The 15,688-nt window shown below is 35.9% G+C and overlaps 1 protein-coding gene across 1 annotated transcript in view; it reads left to right on the forward strand.

Moving 5' to 3' along the window:
• LOC150100977 (protein grainyhead-like) overlaps window positions 1-15,454 on the forward strand; it is a 267,013-nt gene extending 251,559 nt beyond the window's left edge. Inside the window, exon 17 of the mRNA XM_090401949.1 lies at window positions 15,097-15,454. Within this exon, the coding sequence (XP_090258075.1) occupies window positions 15,097-15,214 (118 nt within the window). The 3' untranslated portion in view covers window positions 15,215-15,454. The remainder of the gene's footprint in view (window positions 1-15,096) is intronic.
• Window positions 15,455-15,688: the final 234 nt, after the last annotated feature.

Genomic DNA, 15,688 nt, shown 5'->3' on the forward strand with positions numbered 1-15,688 from the left:
AATTCTAACAGAGATGATATTGAGCAATGCATTATAAGGTTTGTAATCTTTCATGTAGGGGGGAGGAGTTCATTAACTACCCTAAAATTAGTTTTTTTTTTCACTTCTCATTAATTAATCTTTTACCTAATATCATAAAATAATCTCAGATTCTGTAAATTTTTACTGATTCTCTTGAAACTAATTAAAAAAAACCATCTTCATAATCAAGATATAATAGGACTTGATATTCTGTATCCATCCTTATTATATAAGTTGCTCATTTAATATACTTATATACACTTACGTTTTGTTTTGTTTTTTCCCCAAACATCATAGTAGTATCCGTTTTTCAGTCAGTAATTCAAGAAATTTGTAATCTATTAGTTATAAATAATGATATTACAAATTACCAGTTTTTCTTTGCTTTCCCTTATAATAGTATTTTACCATATGAATGAATTTAACCTATGATAGCTGGATTTTTTATAAGAGGAATTAAACTTCTTTATTTTAATTAAATGAAATATTTGTGAGGATATACAGTATATATTGTTGGTGCCAAGTGAAGTCTATAGGAGAGCATTAATAGGTATGGAAATATTAACAATTCACTGGCTTTTCTATATACAAATATTGTTAAGTTGACATACGGTGACCAGGAAACAGGGGATTGTGAGTGAAATATATTTAGACAAATTGATTTGGCAATTGCACAACAAGTGATCATTGTGGGAGATTTTAACTATAGCAATATAAATTAGTCAGAGGAAACAGCATACAATAATAAGAGAACTGAATTTCATTTCTAGATACTTGAGGAACAAATTCTTGAGCAGCATGTAATGGAGGAACTAGGATGAAGAGTTCTGGATTTGGTCATAGCATTCAAAGATCTGATTATGACTGACCTGCCAATGGTTGGCAAGAGTGAATGTGCAATCTTGAGTTGAAGGGTGAATAAGCATGTGGAGGTATTAAGGAGAAAGTAATTTAGGTATGCAATTATAACAGTCTTAGAAATCAGATAAAGGAAAAATATCAGTGACAGCAGCACACAGGACTCCTAAAATATAACAGCAATGGCAGATTGCATACTTCATCTAAAAAGTTAAAGCAATTTGGAGTAAAGTGGGTAAATAGGAAAAGCAAACATGAATTGCAGATGAAAAAGACGTAATGGAAAAACTATAAACAGAGCATCAGAGAGTAGTTTCATGAGGAATATAAGACTTGAGCTAGGAAAGTGACTAGTATAGTAAGAAAGGCAAAATTGGAATGCAAGAGGAGACTGGTGCTGTGATTCAAGGAAAATCTCAGAGTTCTTTCATTATGTGACCAGTAGAAGGATAAATGATTGTGGATGAAAGAAATTGTTACATGGAGAGAGTGGTCGAGTGGTTAATGTAGACAATGAAGTGCAACTGTTTAATGGTCACTTTAGTGGGTTTCTCATTCTGATAAAGCAGATTCCTAGAGAGAGAGAGAGAGATGTGAAAGGTTGAATATTTAGAAGTGCATTAAGATGATGTGTTATGAATATTAATTCCTCTAGATAGCAGTATGGATTGGATGAGATTTTGCAACATGTTTTAAGGAAATGTGCTGAGAAACTGATGGTGTCTTTGCATAAGAGTGATGATTGAATTGAGGCATCACAATATATAGACAAGTTTTTATTTTTTTTGTGGTTTGAGATTTTGGAGTAATTACTAAGCGTTTGTATACAGAATTGGCTAGATGAGGATAATATTATTATTTATAAAGGTCAGCATAGATCTGTTAATGGGTAATCTCTTTTCAGTAATCTGGTTTGCCCTTTACGATTAAGTAATAATGAAAGCAGTTGATGAGAGAAAGTCATACTGCCATTTTTTTATGGATTTTGCAAAAGCATTTGACAGGATGCTACATAAGTTGATAAATAACATATGACTTTAGAATATCAGGTTTTGCAGATTGGATTGGAAATTAGCTGTCTGAAATATATCAAAGAGTTGCATGTGGGAAGCAGTATAAGAGAGAAAGAAGTGGTGTTCCACAGGGCTCAATACTGGCACCTTTACTGTTCAGTTTTTATGTGAATGATATTGTCACTGGATTGCAAGGAGATATTCAGTTATTTGCAGACATTGTAAAATGGAGAAGCATTATTAGTAATGGTGCCAATGTTGTTGCTCTTCAAGAGGATAAATAAATATGTCAGTTTAATGTACCTAAAAGTAAGGTTTGGAAATATGGGATCCACAGATTGAAGGATGCCTACTTTATTGGTGAAATTATACTGGAGGAATAGGCAAGGGAAGGGATTGCTACAATATTTAAGATGGCAATTGATCAGCAGAGCCCTGATCAGACATTTGGATTAGTATGAAGATAGTAAGTATACCATCTTCATTATGTGGTCACTGAGATTTGAAAGGGATAAAGAAACTTTGGAGAAGGTACAAAAGTAAATGACAAAAATAATATCATGACTGTGGAATATTGGTTATGATGATAGACTGAGGGCATGTAATCTGAGTTTGGTGGATAAAAGATGAAAGGGTGATATTTAAGCTGTTGAGAGGTATTTATTGGAGTGACATCAGGAAGATCTTTCATACAATAGAACTAGGGGAAGGAACAAGAATAGGAACCATCTAGAAGTTGTGAAAGGAAGTGGTAAGTTAAAGTTGAGATGTGGTTTTTTGCACGGAGAGTGATAGGAACATAGAATGCAGTGAATGGGTCTAAGGAATGACAGGATTATGATAGACTTTGTGCTGTCTAAGGTGGATCTCCTGCAACTAGTCACTATCTGTAATTAGCTGATCAGCTAATTAGAAATAGTGGTGAGTTGCTTTTTGTGAACAACGTCCTTGATGTGCACCACATTTTTATCCATTTTTTTCATCATTAGATATATTCTATTGTTCAGCACCATCAACAGATAATCACTCTAGTTTTGAATTTAAAAAAAAAAAAACAATGTTGAGTTCTGCTAATCATTTCTCTATATGTCAGAGTAGAAGATGCTGGCATATTGTTCTATGAGGTCTGCTGTTTCTTAGAGAAGAATTCACAAAGGACACAATACATAATGACACTGTATTTCTTTTCACTAGCTAGCTACAACTTTGAAATAAATAGCACTGACCTGCAAATTCTATTCTATTTTTACTTAGTGGAGATTTGTACTTATTTTATTACAGCATACTATCACATAGTAGTAAGTGAAGAAATTTATTTTATTTTTTTTAAAGCACCTGGATGAACAGGTATTTATTATCTCTAGATAAATGGGATACTGGTATTCATGGTAAAATCTGTCTAGTCTAGTATGCCTATAATATTGTTCCACCTTTAAATGTACAAATGTGAAAAAATTTGGCTATATGCAAGAGACAGATTGCACTTGAATAGAGTTAGTGGTAATCTTTAGATTTAATAATAACGTGCAATGAAGAGTAACCAATAAATGCATTTCCAATATTTTAGTACAATTACTATACTATCTTAATTAAACATAGACTGTTAACATGTATGAATAAAACAAATGGGCTGAAAACTTATCTCCCTCAAGTCATTATGTGTCCTATTGTTGCTTTGGAGTAGAACTGTCTTCTCTCCTATTACTTTGTTTGCATTATTATTGACTTTTTTTTTGGTTAAGCATATTTTTAATTGATAATGGTTAGTCATAGAGTAGTCTTTCAGCTTTGAATGCTTTGGTTTATTTCTGTTACTAGTGCTTTTGATTTTGTACAACATAACTGAAGCATTCAGCAAGACCACTTTTACCATATTGAATATATATTAGTGGATAGTCTGTGTTGTTCTCATATAATCTCTACTAATCTATCTGATTATTATTAATAAACCTCCATGAAGTCAACAAACCTGTAGCAGAATGGCTCACTCAACCATCAACATATTTGTCATAATAAAATTCATTCACACTCCTAGTATTATTCTCAACACAACTTGGCCAACACATTCCATTCACCTGCCACTCTACATGCAAAAAAATCTACTCCTTATTCTTTTCTATAAACTTCCAAGGATGGCATTTCATTCTGTATTGATCCCTTTACCAAATTTAACATTTCTATCACATTTTTTCTGCTTATCGACTAAAACTCTGCAATTGACATTTTCTCAAATTCTTCCTCTTTCAGCATTTAGAGTATTGGTATTGTCTTAGTCATTTGCCACTGCACTCCCTTCAGTGTTTTCTTGTTGCAGCGAATCCAGGTAACCAAATTTGCACACAACAGTTCATTTACATTCTAATGTGGATGAACAAAATTTGCAGTGCTGAAATGATTTAAGTACTGCAATTTTTAAGAAATATAAGAAAGATCTCACTTTATTCACCTTTATGGTTGAAAAAAATACTTCACATCTTCTCACCTGTACAACTCCAATACTATAATAAATCTCAAAGCTGCCCATCTTCAGAATAAGTACTGTTCTCAGATTTGGAATGCTTCACCATATCCTTCCTAAAAATACTTGATGCTATTCATAGGAAGGCACTCTGCTTAATAGATGACTTCTCTTTCTCTCATACACACACAGTTGATACATTATGCCTCTTCTGTAAGAATTTTTATAGGTACTATTCCACTGAACCACCTACCACCATTTTTGTACAACATGTAGAGATGCAAGCAACTACTGGAACATCCACACATGGCTCAACTTCAACTTACCAAATCAGCTTTTCATTCTCTTCTTTTATTCTGTCTATTTTTGTTTCCCAGAACAGCTTTTCCTCATCCACTATTTAACCACTTATGTGTTTAAAAACACATTCATTACTATTAATACATGACACCTCCAGGAAGTCCAAAGACTCATCAAGGGAGGGCACCTACTCTACAACTGTCTCCACCACTCAATCCACCAAACTACAACGAACCACAACTACCATCATCATCCACACCAACGCCATCTACCGCCCACCACCACCACTAGTATTTCCACAGAAAATCACAAACATCCATGCCTACAGCAGGATTTGAACCAGCAGCCTTTTGGCTGGAGAGCAGATATGCTAACCACATAAAACAGATTTTGTTCTTTTTTTTCTCTAACTTTTGACCACACATAACTTATGTTATAGGTTTTCCAGTCAATATGTGGGACTGATTTAAAAAAAAAAAATCATTTGCACACAATCCATTTCATCAAGGCCTTATTACAGTGGTACAACCCTCCTTATCTTAATATGTTCCTTATCATTAACAGCAGATTGCTATACAGTGGCTGCAGTGCTATGATATATCTTCCTCCAACTATTACTCCCCAAATCCTAAATCTCATCCACCTACTGGACACATTTACACCTTTGCACCCAACAGTACAGCATGTTGCAGAGTGAAGGACAACCTTGTTTGTTAAGTAAAACCCTGTTTAAAATCCTCTTGACTTAACTGGCTTGATATTAGCTTCATTCCTTTTAACTCTTCCCAGCTTTGCATCATCAGCAAACTTATTATTTGTCAGTTCACATGAAATATCATTACCTGCCCATAAGGCAGGCAAATTGATCAAAAGAACACATGCAATTTACAGACACAGTAGGCAATGTAGATAGAATTAATTGTCCTATCATAAACAGTATGCAGGTTTCTAAAAAGGCAAGTTACTTGGCCATTGAGCCTGACATGAGAGGGAAGATGGAATAGGAAATCAGTTTAAAACAGCAGTGGCCTGAGGAAACTCTGCTTTTAGAATGATAGTGACAGTAGAGTAGAACAGAATCATATGGCACACTACTATTACCTTCCTTTCATATTGTGAGAAATTCTGTGGTAAGAAAGGTGAAATCAACCAAATAGAAAACACAGAGAATAGCACTAAAATGTAGCAAGTAAAAGATATAGGGAATGGTGATAGCATTACTAAAATCTTTCTGAAGAGAAGGTCGTGGATTGGAGGAAGGATTATTTATTTATTTTTTTTTTTTTTTTGATATTGAGGGAACTGTAGCCATTAGATAGAAAAGTGTGGCAATGTAGATAGAATTAACTGTCCTATCATAAACAGTATGCAGGTTTCTAAAAAGGCAAGTTACTTGGCCATTGAGCCTGACATGAGAGGGAAGATGGAATAGGAAATCAGTTTAAAACAGCAGTGGCCTGAGGAAACTCTGCTTTTAGAATGATAGTGACAGTAGAGTAGAACAGAATCATATGGCACACTACTATTACCTTCCTTTCATATTGTGAGAAATTCTGTGGTAAGAAAGGTGAAATCAACCAAATAGAAAACACAGAGAATAGCACTAAAATGTAGCAAGTAAAAGACTGGAAGAATAATTAGTGAAGGCAGATGGTAAAAATGTATTACATGCATAAGAAATCAGTGAGTTAAGTATTCACTTTAGAAAGGTGTATATTCTGGGCTCTCTGGATGATGCCAGCTAACCAAATAAAACATAGAGGTAGATGACATAGACATATTAAAGCTGTTACAAGTAACTCAAATACAGTTGGAATGAATGAGATTGGCACAGTTGCTGAAGGAATGAGCATAAGAGTAAGCAATGCCTTTGACCTGCTTCTTTAGCTAGACTGTCTGCTCTTTCATGTGCCTCAGATATAGGGAATGGTGATAGCATTACTAAAATCTTTCTGAAGAGAAGGTCGTGGATTGGAGGAAGGATTATTTATTTATTTATTTTTTTTTTTTTGATATTGAGGGAACTGTAGCCATTAGATAGAAAAGTGTGGTATATATATATATGTGTGTGTGTGTGTGTGATTGAGTTCTGCTGCGAAAGAGGTCTTATTGGAACGAAGATTATAAACTCTATGGATTAGTGTTTTTTAGGACACCATATTCTTGAGAATCGGAGAGGATGATGGAAAAGTTTATGAATATAACTGCTCGTATAAGTGAATTCCTATATACTGAAAAGGACAAGTTACCATTAGGTAGTCGGGTGACCAAGGTGTCTAGAAAGGCCAGACTATTATTAATTTCCTTTTCCACTGTAAATTGGACTCTAGGGTGAAGACTATTGAGGTGATAGAGAAAAGTGTAATGGGTCTGGGCCACATCATCTACATATCTTAACCACATTGAAGATTTGAGAGGCGCTGAGTCAAGAACTTGTTTTTTAAAATCTTCCATATAAAAAAAATTGGCAAGGAGAGGTAGGTGAAAGGCGGAAACCTCCATAGAGGTATACCCTCTATCTGTTTATCAATTTTGTTCTTCAATGAGAAATAGCCAGAATGGAGAGCAAAGGAAAAGAGATCAATAATATCAAGAGGAAAACCTTTTTTAAAAGCATTAAGTTTATTTAAGAGAATGTTAGTGAACAATGAAGTGATGTCAAAGCTCACTAGGATATTAGTATCATTAACAATTATATTTTCAATGAAGCTTTTAAAATAGGAAGATTTTTTTATGTACGATTTGGTATGACCAGTAAGGAGGGGGCATGAAACTAAGATTGTTTCTGGTCTCTGGAATGTTGATGAAGAAAACTTGATAAAATGCAATTTACAGATACCAGTGGATATGAGGAATAGCAGAGATATGATAGATATATATAAATGTTGGTAAGGGATCATAGATCAAATCATGGGAGATAACAAGATGTCATCCCTAGAAGTCATATAAGGAATGTGAGAAGCAGGTTTTTTGAATGGAGAGTGGTGAATTATTAGAATGCATTATCTGAGAGTGTGATGTCTGCAAAGAATTTGAATGTATTTCAGGCATAGTATAATGAGCTGTGTATATGACATAGGGACCTCCCAAAGTCTTTAACTCCATGGGACTCTGAGGATGATAATATTTGCTGTCAGTAGCGATCTTCCCAAAGTGTCCATCTATCCATCAGAATACCTCTTCATCCACCAGTTATCTTGTCTTAATAATGGATATTAATTCTGGGAAACTCCCATGTTACTCCTCTTTACAAATTATTATATTTACGGCTATTTTGCCTGTTTCTGTTTAGGAGTTCCCCTGTTTAAATGTCATTGGCTTTTTTACTCACGGATTCTTAGGGCATTGTAGATGTATATTTACTAATAAATAAATATATGTAGCATAAAGGAAGAGAAATTTACACATATATTTTTGGGTGTTGTGGGTTTTCTTCTTTCTGTGATGTGCAAACTATTATGTGTTGGAAGGGTTTTGGCAATGTGGGAGAATTAAAATAGAAATGGAAAATGGAAAAAACCTGGCTTTTTTGAATAATATATACACACATATATATTATATGATTAGGGATGGGTGGAGCATTTTTTTATATTTATATAGGGTGGGAAAGGGTGAAAGGGGTTGAAAACAGCCCTGCAGATTGACAAGGCCATCAAGTAGACAGACAAGACAATGAAACAATGCTTAGAATATCGGAAAGAATAGCATAAAATGTGACGCGAACTCTATCAATGTCCACAGGCCCCATAATCTCTGAGGTTTGGAAGCTCCACAACATAAGATTGAGGTCACAACCCTGAACCAATAGGCGATAACACAAACACTTCAAAAGCAGAAGCACCTAATCGACCTGACATAGCATCCACTTCCTCCATGTGTTCAGACGACAACCAAGCATAGTCAAAACGGACCGTACCCCATCAACTCCCTTTCCAACAATCCCCCTCCCCCTCTAAAAATCAATTTTTAGATGCTGTTTTCCACCCCTTTCACCCTTTCCCACCCTATATAAAAAAACACTCCACCCATCCCTAATAATATAATATATATGTGTATATATATATATTATTCAAAAAACCTGGGTTTTTTCCATTCTCCCACATTGCCAAAACCCCTCCCACACACACACGTGCGCGCGCACACACACACGCACACACACACACACACACACACACACACACACAGTAGTTTGCACATTGAAGAAAGAAGAAAAGCCACAACACCCAGAAAAAGGTATGTGTAAATTTCTCTTCCTTTATGCTACATATATTTATTAGTAAATATACATCTACAATGCCCTAAGAATCCGTGAGTAAAAAGCCAATGACATTTTAACAGGGGCACTCCTAAACAGAAACAGGCAAAATAGCCGTAAATATAATAATTGTCTTAATAATTATTTGTGTGCACTAATTGTGTCTGTGTACCCAGAGATTGTTGGAATAAGTGAGACATGGTTAGATGAGGACGACATCCTGACAGGAATAGAGATGGAAAGGTATGATGTGTTTCGTGAGGATAGAAGGGATAAAAAGGGAGGGGGAGTGCTATTGATGATAGAGAAAGAGTTATGTCCATACAAGGTAGAGATGCAAGAGGGAAATAGGGCCAGTGGTTTTGAGGCAGTATGGTGTGAGATAGAGGTGAATAGAATCAAATACTTGGTGGGATGTTGTTATAGACCTGGTAATGTGGATGGTGGTGATAGTGAAATGTATAGTCAAATAAGCCAAGCAAATAAGAAAAGGGTGATCATTATGGGTGATTTTAATTATGGCAATATAGACTGGATTGAAGAGATAGCGACTGGAAGTAAAGAAAATGAGTTTCTTGAGTTTTTGAGGGATAACTACCTCAGACAGTATGTAACAGAGGGCACACGAGGATTAAGGGTCTTGGATTTGGTCATCTCATCGGAGGATGTAATTATAAATGAGGTGTCAAATCATCCACCAATTGGTGAAAGTGACCATGAGGTGATTACCTGGGTGGTTGCCAGCAGTGCAAGGACCCCCCTGTGAAAAAAGGGTATATGTGGAACTACAAGGGGGGGGGGGTATGAAGAGCTCAGGAGACAGCTTGCAGATGTAGCATGGAATGAGGAGTTAGCTGGAAAAGAGATCAATGCAGCTTGGGGGATTTTCAAAAACTATTTAGTAGATGCAATGTCTAAATGTATACCACGGGTGAGAAGGTTAAATAAGGTAGGTGTGAGATGGATGAATAAAGAGATTAAGCATGCAATACAGAAAAAAAAGGCATTGTGGAGACAGCATAAGAGAAGTGGAAGTAACCAATTTCATGAGGTCTACAAAGACCAGGCAAGGAGGGTGACTTGGTTGGTGAGAGTAGCTAAAGAGAGGTATGAACAGCAGTTAGCTAATGAAGCCAAAAAGAATCCTAGGGAGTTCTTTCGATATGTAGCCAGCAAAAGAAAGAATGATTATGGAAGGAGGAAATGGTATAAAGACAGCTGTTGCAGAATGTGTTGTGGAGATACTTAATGAGCAGTTCATAAAGATCTTTCAATCTTGTGAATGTGACTTCATGGAGAGATTAAGAGCAGTTGATGATGGGGAGGAGAGACTGACTGTAAGTGAGCAAGAGGTGTTTGGGGAGTTGAGTAAACTAGATGTAAATAAGGCTGTGGGACTTGATAATATATCACCACGTATTCTGAAGGAGTGTGCCAGAGAGTTGACACCTGCCTTGACATATTTTTTTAATACGAGTCTTGCACTTGGTCAAGTTCCTAAAGAGTGGAAGGAGGGCAAGATTGTGCCACTTCATAAAGGAGGTGATCGAACTCAAGCATCAAACTATAGGCCTATCTGTGTGTCAGGTGTTGTGGTTAAGTTGTTGGAGAAGCTTGTGAGAACTAGGATCCAGAGTTGGGTTGACAACAATGGTATAATCTTTGATGGACAGCATGGATTTGCTAAAGGGAGGTCATGTTTTAGTAATCTACTTACTTATTACAATAAAGTGACTGCTTCCTTGGACAGAGGAGAAGGATACACAGTAATATACTTGGATTTCACAAAGGCTTTTGATAGAGTACCTCATGATAAGTTGACAGTCAAACTAGAGCAGATGGGGTTGGATATTAGATTAGTGCATTGGATTGGAGACTGGCTATCTGATAGGTATCAACAAGTTGTGTATGGGGGTGCAATATCCAGGAAAAGGAAAGTCACTAGTGGAGTGCCTCAGGGGTCTGTTTTAGGGCCATTAATATTTAACTTATATATTAATGATATTGGTGAAGATTTGGATGGAGATATTCAGTTGTTTGCAGATGATGCAAAGTTGGGACGAACCATAAAGAGTAGTGAAGATGTTGTGGCCTTGCAAGAAGACTTGAATAAATTGAGTGATTGGGCAAGCAAATGGGGATGTGAGTTCAATGTTGCAAAATGTAAAGTTTTAAAATTTGGAAAACAAAGATGGGATGCAGAATTTATGCTTGGTGAGAATATATTGTTGGAAGTAGAGGAAATAAGAGATCTGGGGGTGATAGTGGATAAGGATCTAAAATTTAGGGGACACATCGCCAAAATTGTGAAGACAACACAAAGACTTCTGGGAATGATGCGGAGGACACTGACATGTAGAAGTAGGGAGATACTTGTTCCAATGTATAAGGCTTTGATTAGGCCACACTTGGACTATTGTGCCCAGATTTGGTCACCGGGTTTTCAGAAGGATGAAGAGATGTTGGAAAGGGTCCAAAGGCGACTGACTAAGGTAGTTTCTGACCTCTGGAATGTTGAGTATGAGGAAAGATTGAAAAGATGTAATTTGCAGAGTCTCGTGGAGAGAAGGAAGAGGGGAGATATGATAGAGACCTACAAGTTGGTAAGGGGTTGTTATAGGATCAATGGTGGAGAAGTTCTACAGAGAATAGTGGGAGATCAGGGTAGAACCAGAGGTCATCCCTGGAAACTGTATAAGGAGGGTGTGAGTAGGGGAGTGAGAGGCAGGTTTTTTTCGTGCAGAGTTGTGAGTGATTGGAATGCCTTGCCTGAGAGCGTGGTGTCTGCAAGTGGTTTGAATGTGTTTAAGACACGGTATGATGAGATGTGTAAGATAAAAGGACCTCCTAGATGAGTCTTTGACTCCATGAGGTCTTGTTTAATAATAATAATAATAAGTTTTCCTTGGAAATATATTGTGGATGTTCCTTCCTTCACACAGCCACTTTCATTTTCTTGTCCTTTGGCAGTGCAGTAGTGCCAAATTCCACTTGAAACTTCTCTTGTCAATGTCATTAAGTCTTGGTTTTCCAACAAGTGTGCTTGCCAGTCAAAAAAATGACAAAAAATGACATAAATGGCTTGAAACCAAAACTCCACTTCAGCATAAACATTTGCAATAGTACTATCAAAAGATCCAAATCAGACTCTGCAAGGGCTGAGTGCAGAACACTTGCATCCTGCTCAAATGACAGTCAAACCTTCTGGTCCCTTGTCAAGGTCAATTCCGCTGTACTACTTCTGCCCATTCATGTTTCCACCTCTCCCACATCTGGATGGTGCTACTGCAACATCTTCCATGTCCAATTCCTGCACAGTTAACGAAAACAAAATTCTCCCACTTTACCACAAATAGCGCATATCTTCTTCTGATCTTCATCAGAAAAATATCAGAATTTTGAAGAACTTGGATACCAACATCTTTGGATCCCAATGCCCCCCCCCCACTTGTGCTCCAGAATTTACACTCATCCTATATCACTTTTAATCTTTCTAGACATTTAACAGAGACATGTACATAACACATAGTACTATGTTTTAAATAACAGCTTCACACATATAAGAGAAAACTAAATAGAATTTATTATAGTTCGCCCACTGATTAGAGACCCTTCGATACTTCTGCGCATGTCACAAAAAGGAGAATCCATTCCGATAATAAGGTAATCAGTCCGTATTGTGGAATGAGTTGTTTATTATTGCACATCGGAAAATTAACTTCTGTTTTATGATCATTGTAGTTAACTATGTTGCTTGTATAACAGTTGGAAAAATTTCCCTATAAAGCACGTGATTTCGCGTGTTGGCGACCAATTTGTACGTTCTTCATTTCTTTCTCCCCTTCAGAATGAATGACAAGTTTCCAAGTGGAGATCTCAAAAGCATGGGCATACTATACTGCTATATATTTTGCTCAATATGTGATGAGCATCATTTAGGAAGAAGGCAAAAGAACTGGTAACAACATTTAAACTCTGAATACAACAAGTTATGCAGTATGTGTATAATTATCGTGTGTCTTGGTTGCAGCCGTACAGTAGGAGGAAACACTTTGAGTTCAGAGTAGATGTGTAATTAATTAATTTTTAAAAAAAATAGAAACAAGCCTATATTTAACCCATAGCAAAGAAGGAAGATAAGTCATCAGGTTGTCATCCCATTGTCCTCACTTCACTTCTCTCAAAAATAATGGAGAAAATCATCAATAGTCAAGTTCTTCATCATCTGGAAGACCACTAATTGATCAATGACCATGAGTACAGATTCTGTTACCCTCATTCCACAGTAGATCCCCTTTCCATTATTATCCACCTTTCGACACAAGCCATGGAAATGTTTAGAAACACTTATGTAGTTGCTGTTGACATTTCCAAGTCATTTGATGATGTCTTATTTGAAAGTCAACTTACCAAACTGCCATCTTATGGTCTACTGTTCACTTTTTGCAGTTGGATTGCTAGAGTCCTCTCAGGTTGTTCATGTAGCGAACAACAAGAGAGGAAGATGGGAGGTTTTGTTGCATCACCAAAACCTTCCTAAAAATTCTTAAGATGGGGACATCATACTTAATGATTCCTCTCTCACAGATTCGCTTCTGTGACTTTCTCATATATTGTTTCCTCCTTATGCCTCTTCCAGAAGTATTTTCACAAATACTGAACTTGCTGCAAAGATTCCTTTTCATTTCCTTAAGCATATAAACACATGAACAACTGCCATTCAACATCAATTTATGTGTAGCTTCAAACATGATTAATTTCTCATGCTCCTCTTCCATTTCATCTACTTGTGTCCGCTAGAACTTTATTACTTCACAGTTTTCCATAAGGACAACATCCAGCTGTTCAAGAAACACAATTTCTTCTTTCTTAAATTATACTTGCCAAGAAATTATATTCTTGTTTAATATATAAGCAAACAATGTTTGTACATGAAGTATCTTCATGGCTAGGCTGATTGTATAGAGGCTGTTGACTTCATATCAGATGCCTCAGTATCTTCTTTTTTCTTCTTAACCACTTGCACACATCAGAGATTTTGCAGCCTCTCATATGTGACTAATGTAAAAAAAATAAAAATACAATAACCCTGTCCATTATCTAGCACATTCTTTACTTTGTCATAAAATAAAAGTGGATTGCTAACACAAGACCTGTAAACTCAGTTTTATATTCTATCCCTAACTAATCTTTCCAATACCTTAACCACAATTAGTTAAGTAGATTTGTCCACATGCATAGGGAATCTTGTACATGCTTATGAATGAGAGTGGATGTAGAGCATCTTTCAGAGAGTAAATAAAGGAAACTATTTTTGATAATGGTTCGAAAGTTATCTGTAAATAATTCTTATTCTTTCTGCTTTCTTATTATTATGTGACACCTGGATTCATGGCAGGATACTCCACTCCACACCTTCTCCACTATCTAATATTTTGTCCACACTTAATATTCTTGTCTAAATTGTGTATGTTCTCTTGGCTAACTTGGCTTTATACAGAATGAAAAACCCAAGTTTCCATGAGAAAAACCCCTGCTACCTCTTGTGAGTAGTGAGTTAGCCAATCTATGAGATCGGCTAACTCACTACTCACTTTCAATTGAAAAAGTCCATTTAAAGATTCTATTTTTCATGACGAGAATCAAACTTGGGTTTTTTTCCTAGTCAAAGGGCACATGTCTCATCATTCTTTCAATTGTGCTAGGGAAGTGCTATTTTATGGAACCCTTTTTTTTTTTTTTTTTAGGAGGGTTACTCATTGTTAAGAATTTTTGTCAGGAAAAAAAACAAAGTAATAGAAACTTTTCTATTACTTTTATTTCAGCAATTAAAAATATGTCTGTGCACAGTTATTCTAAATTATACCAACAGTTGCTACAAAGAGAGAAAATTTGAATGAAGTTGCATGAAGGAATGGTGAGAAAAAGAATAAGAAGGCAATGAATAAGTGAGTGGAATGCATTGTCAAAGGGAATGATAAGTTTAGTGTCAAGTAGCTCAGATTTTTGTATTGCTTTTGTAATGTTTGTTTTTTCTTAGTTCTAGTGTACTTTCTGTAGGCAGCCATAGAGTTTGATATATAATATTGCAAAACAGATACACTTATTGTGAGACTATGTGTTAATATGTACTCATTTTATATCTTTACTTATTTTATCCAGAAATTGAATGTTTTTTTTTTCCTTTGCAGAATCACAGTAGAAATGGATGATGATATTGTACGACATTACTGTAATGAGGATACCTTTGTAGTTGACGTAAGAAATGTAGAAGATGAGAAATATGATATAACACTGGTTGAGATGTAAATGTGCCTTATCAGACTATATGCTTTAACTTGTGACTTCAACTTCTGCTGCTCTCCTGTCTTTTCATGCTTCATATGGGACAGCAGAATACAACCAGATTTACAGTGCTGCAGTAAGTCTGTTTTAGTCGGAAGGAGAACAGTGCATCCATCATTGTAACATTGATCCTGTGCAACATATAAATACTCATTTAAGTTTGTGTAGTGACACATCTTTATAAAGTATAGTAGAAGTGCCTTACTGGAGAAATAGATATCTACTTTTCTAAAGAAAAAATTTCTTTGCAAGACTTCATTACCCACTTTCAAAAAAAAAAACATATGTTGAAAAATGAGCAGAAATAACTATGTTTATATTCCTTGAGAAGTAGGAGACAAATCACTTGATATTTTCAAAAATCTTTATACAGCAAAGGCAAGACATGTACATAGGTTTCCATTGAACATTTTAGGAGAGCATACTTATTCTACAATC

The sequence above is a fragment of the Typopeltis vanoorti genome, chromosome 12, assembly GCF_054136105.1.
Source record: "Typopeltis vanoorti isolate ZY-2024b chromosome 12, IOZ_Tvanoo_1.0, whole genome shotgun sequence".
In the NCBI taxonomy this organism is placed as follows: Eukaryota; Metazoa; Arthropoda; class Arachnida; order Uropygi; family Thelyphonidae; genus Typopeltis; species Typopeltis vanoorti.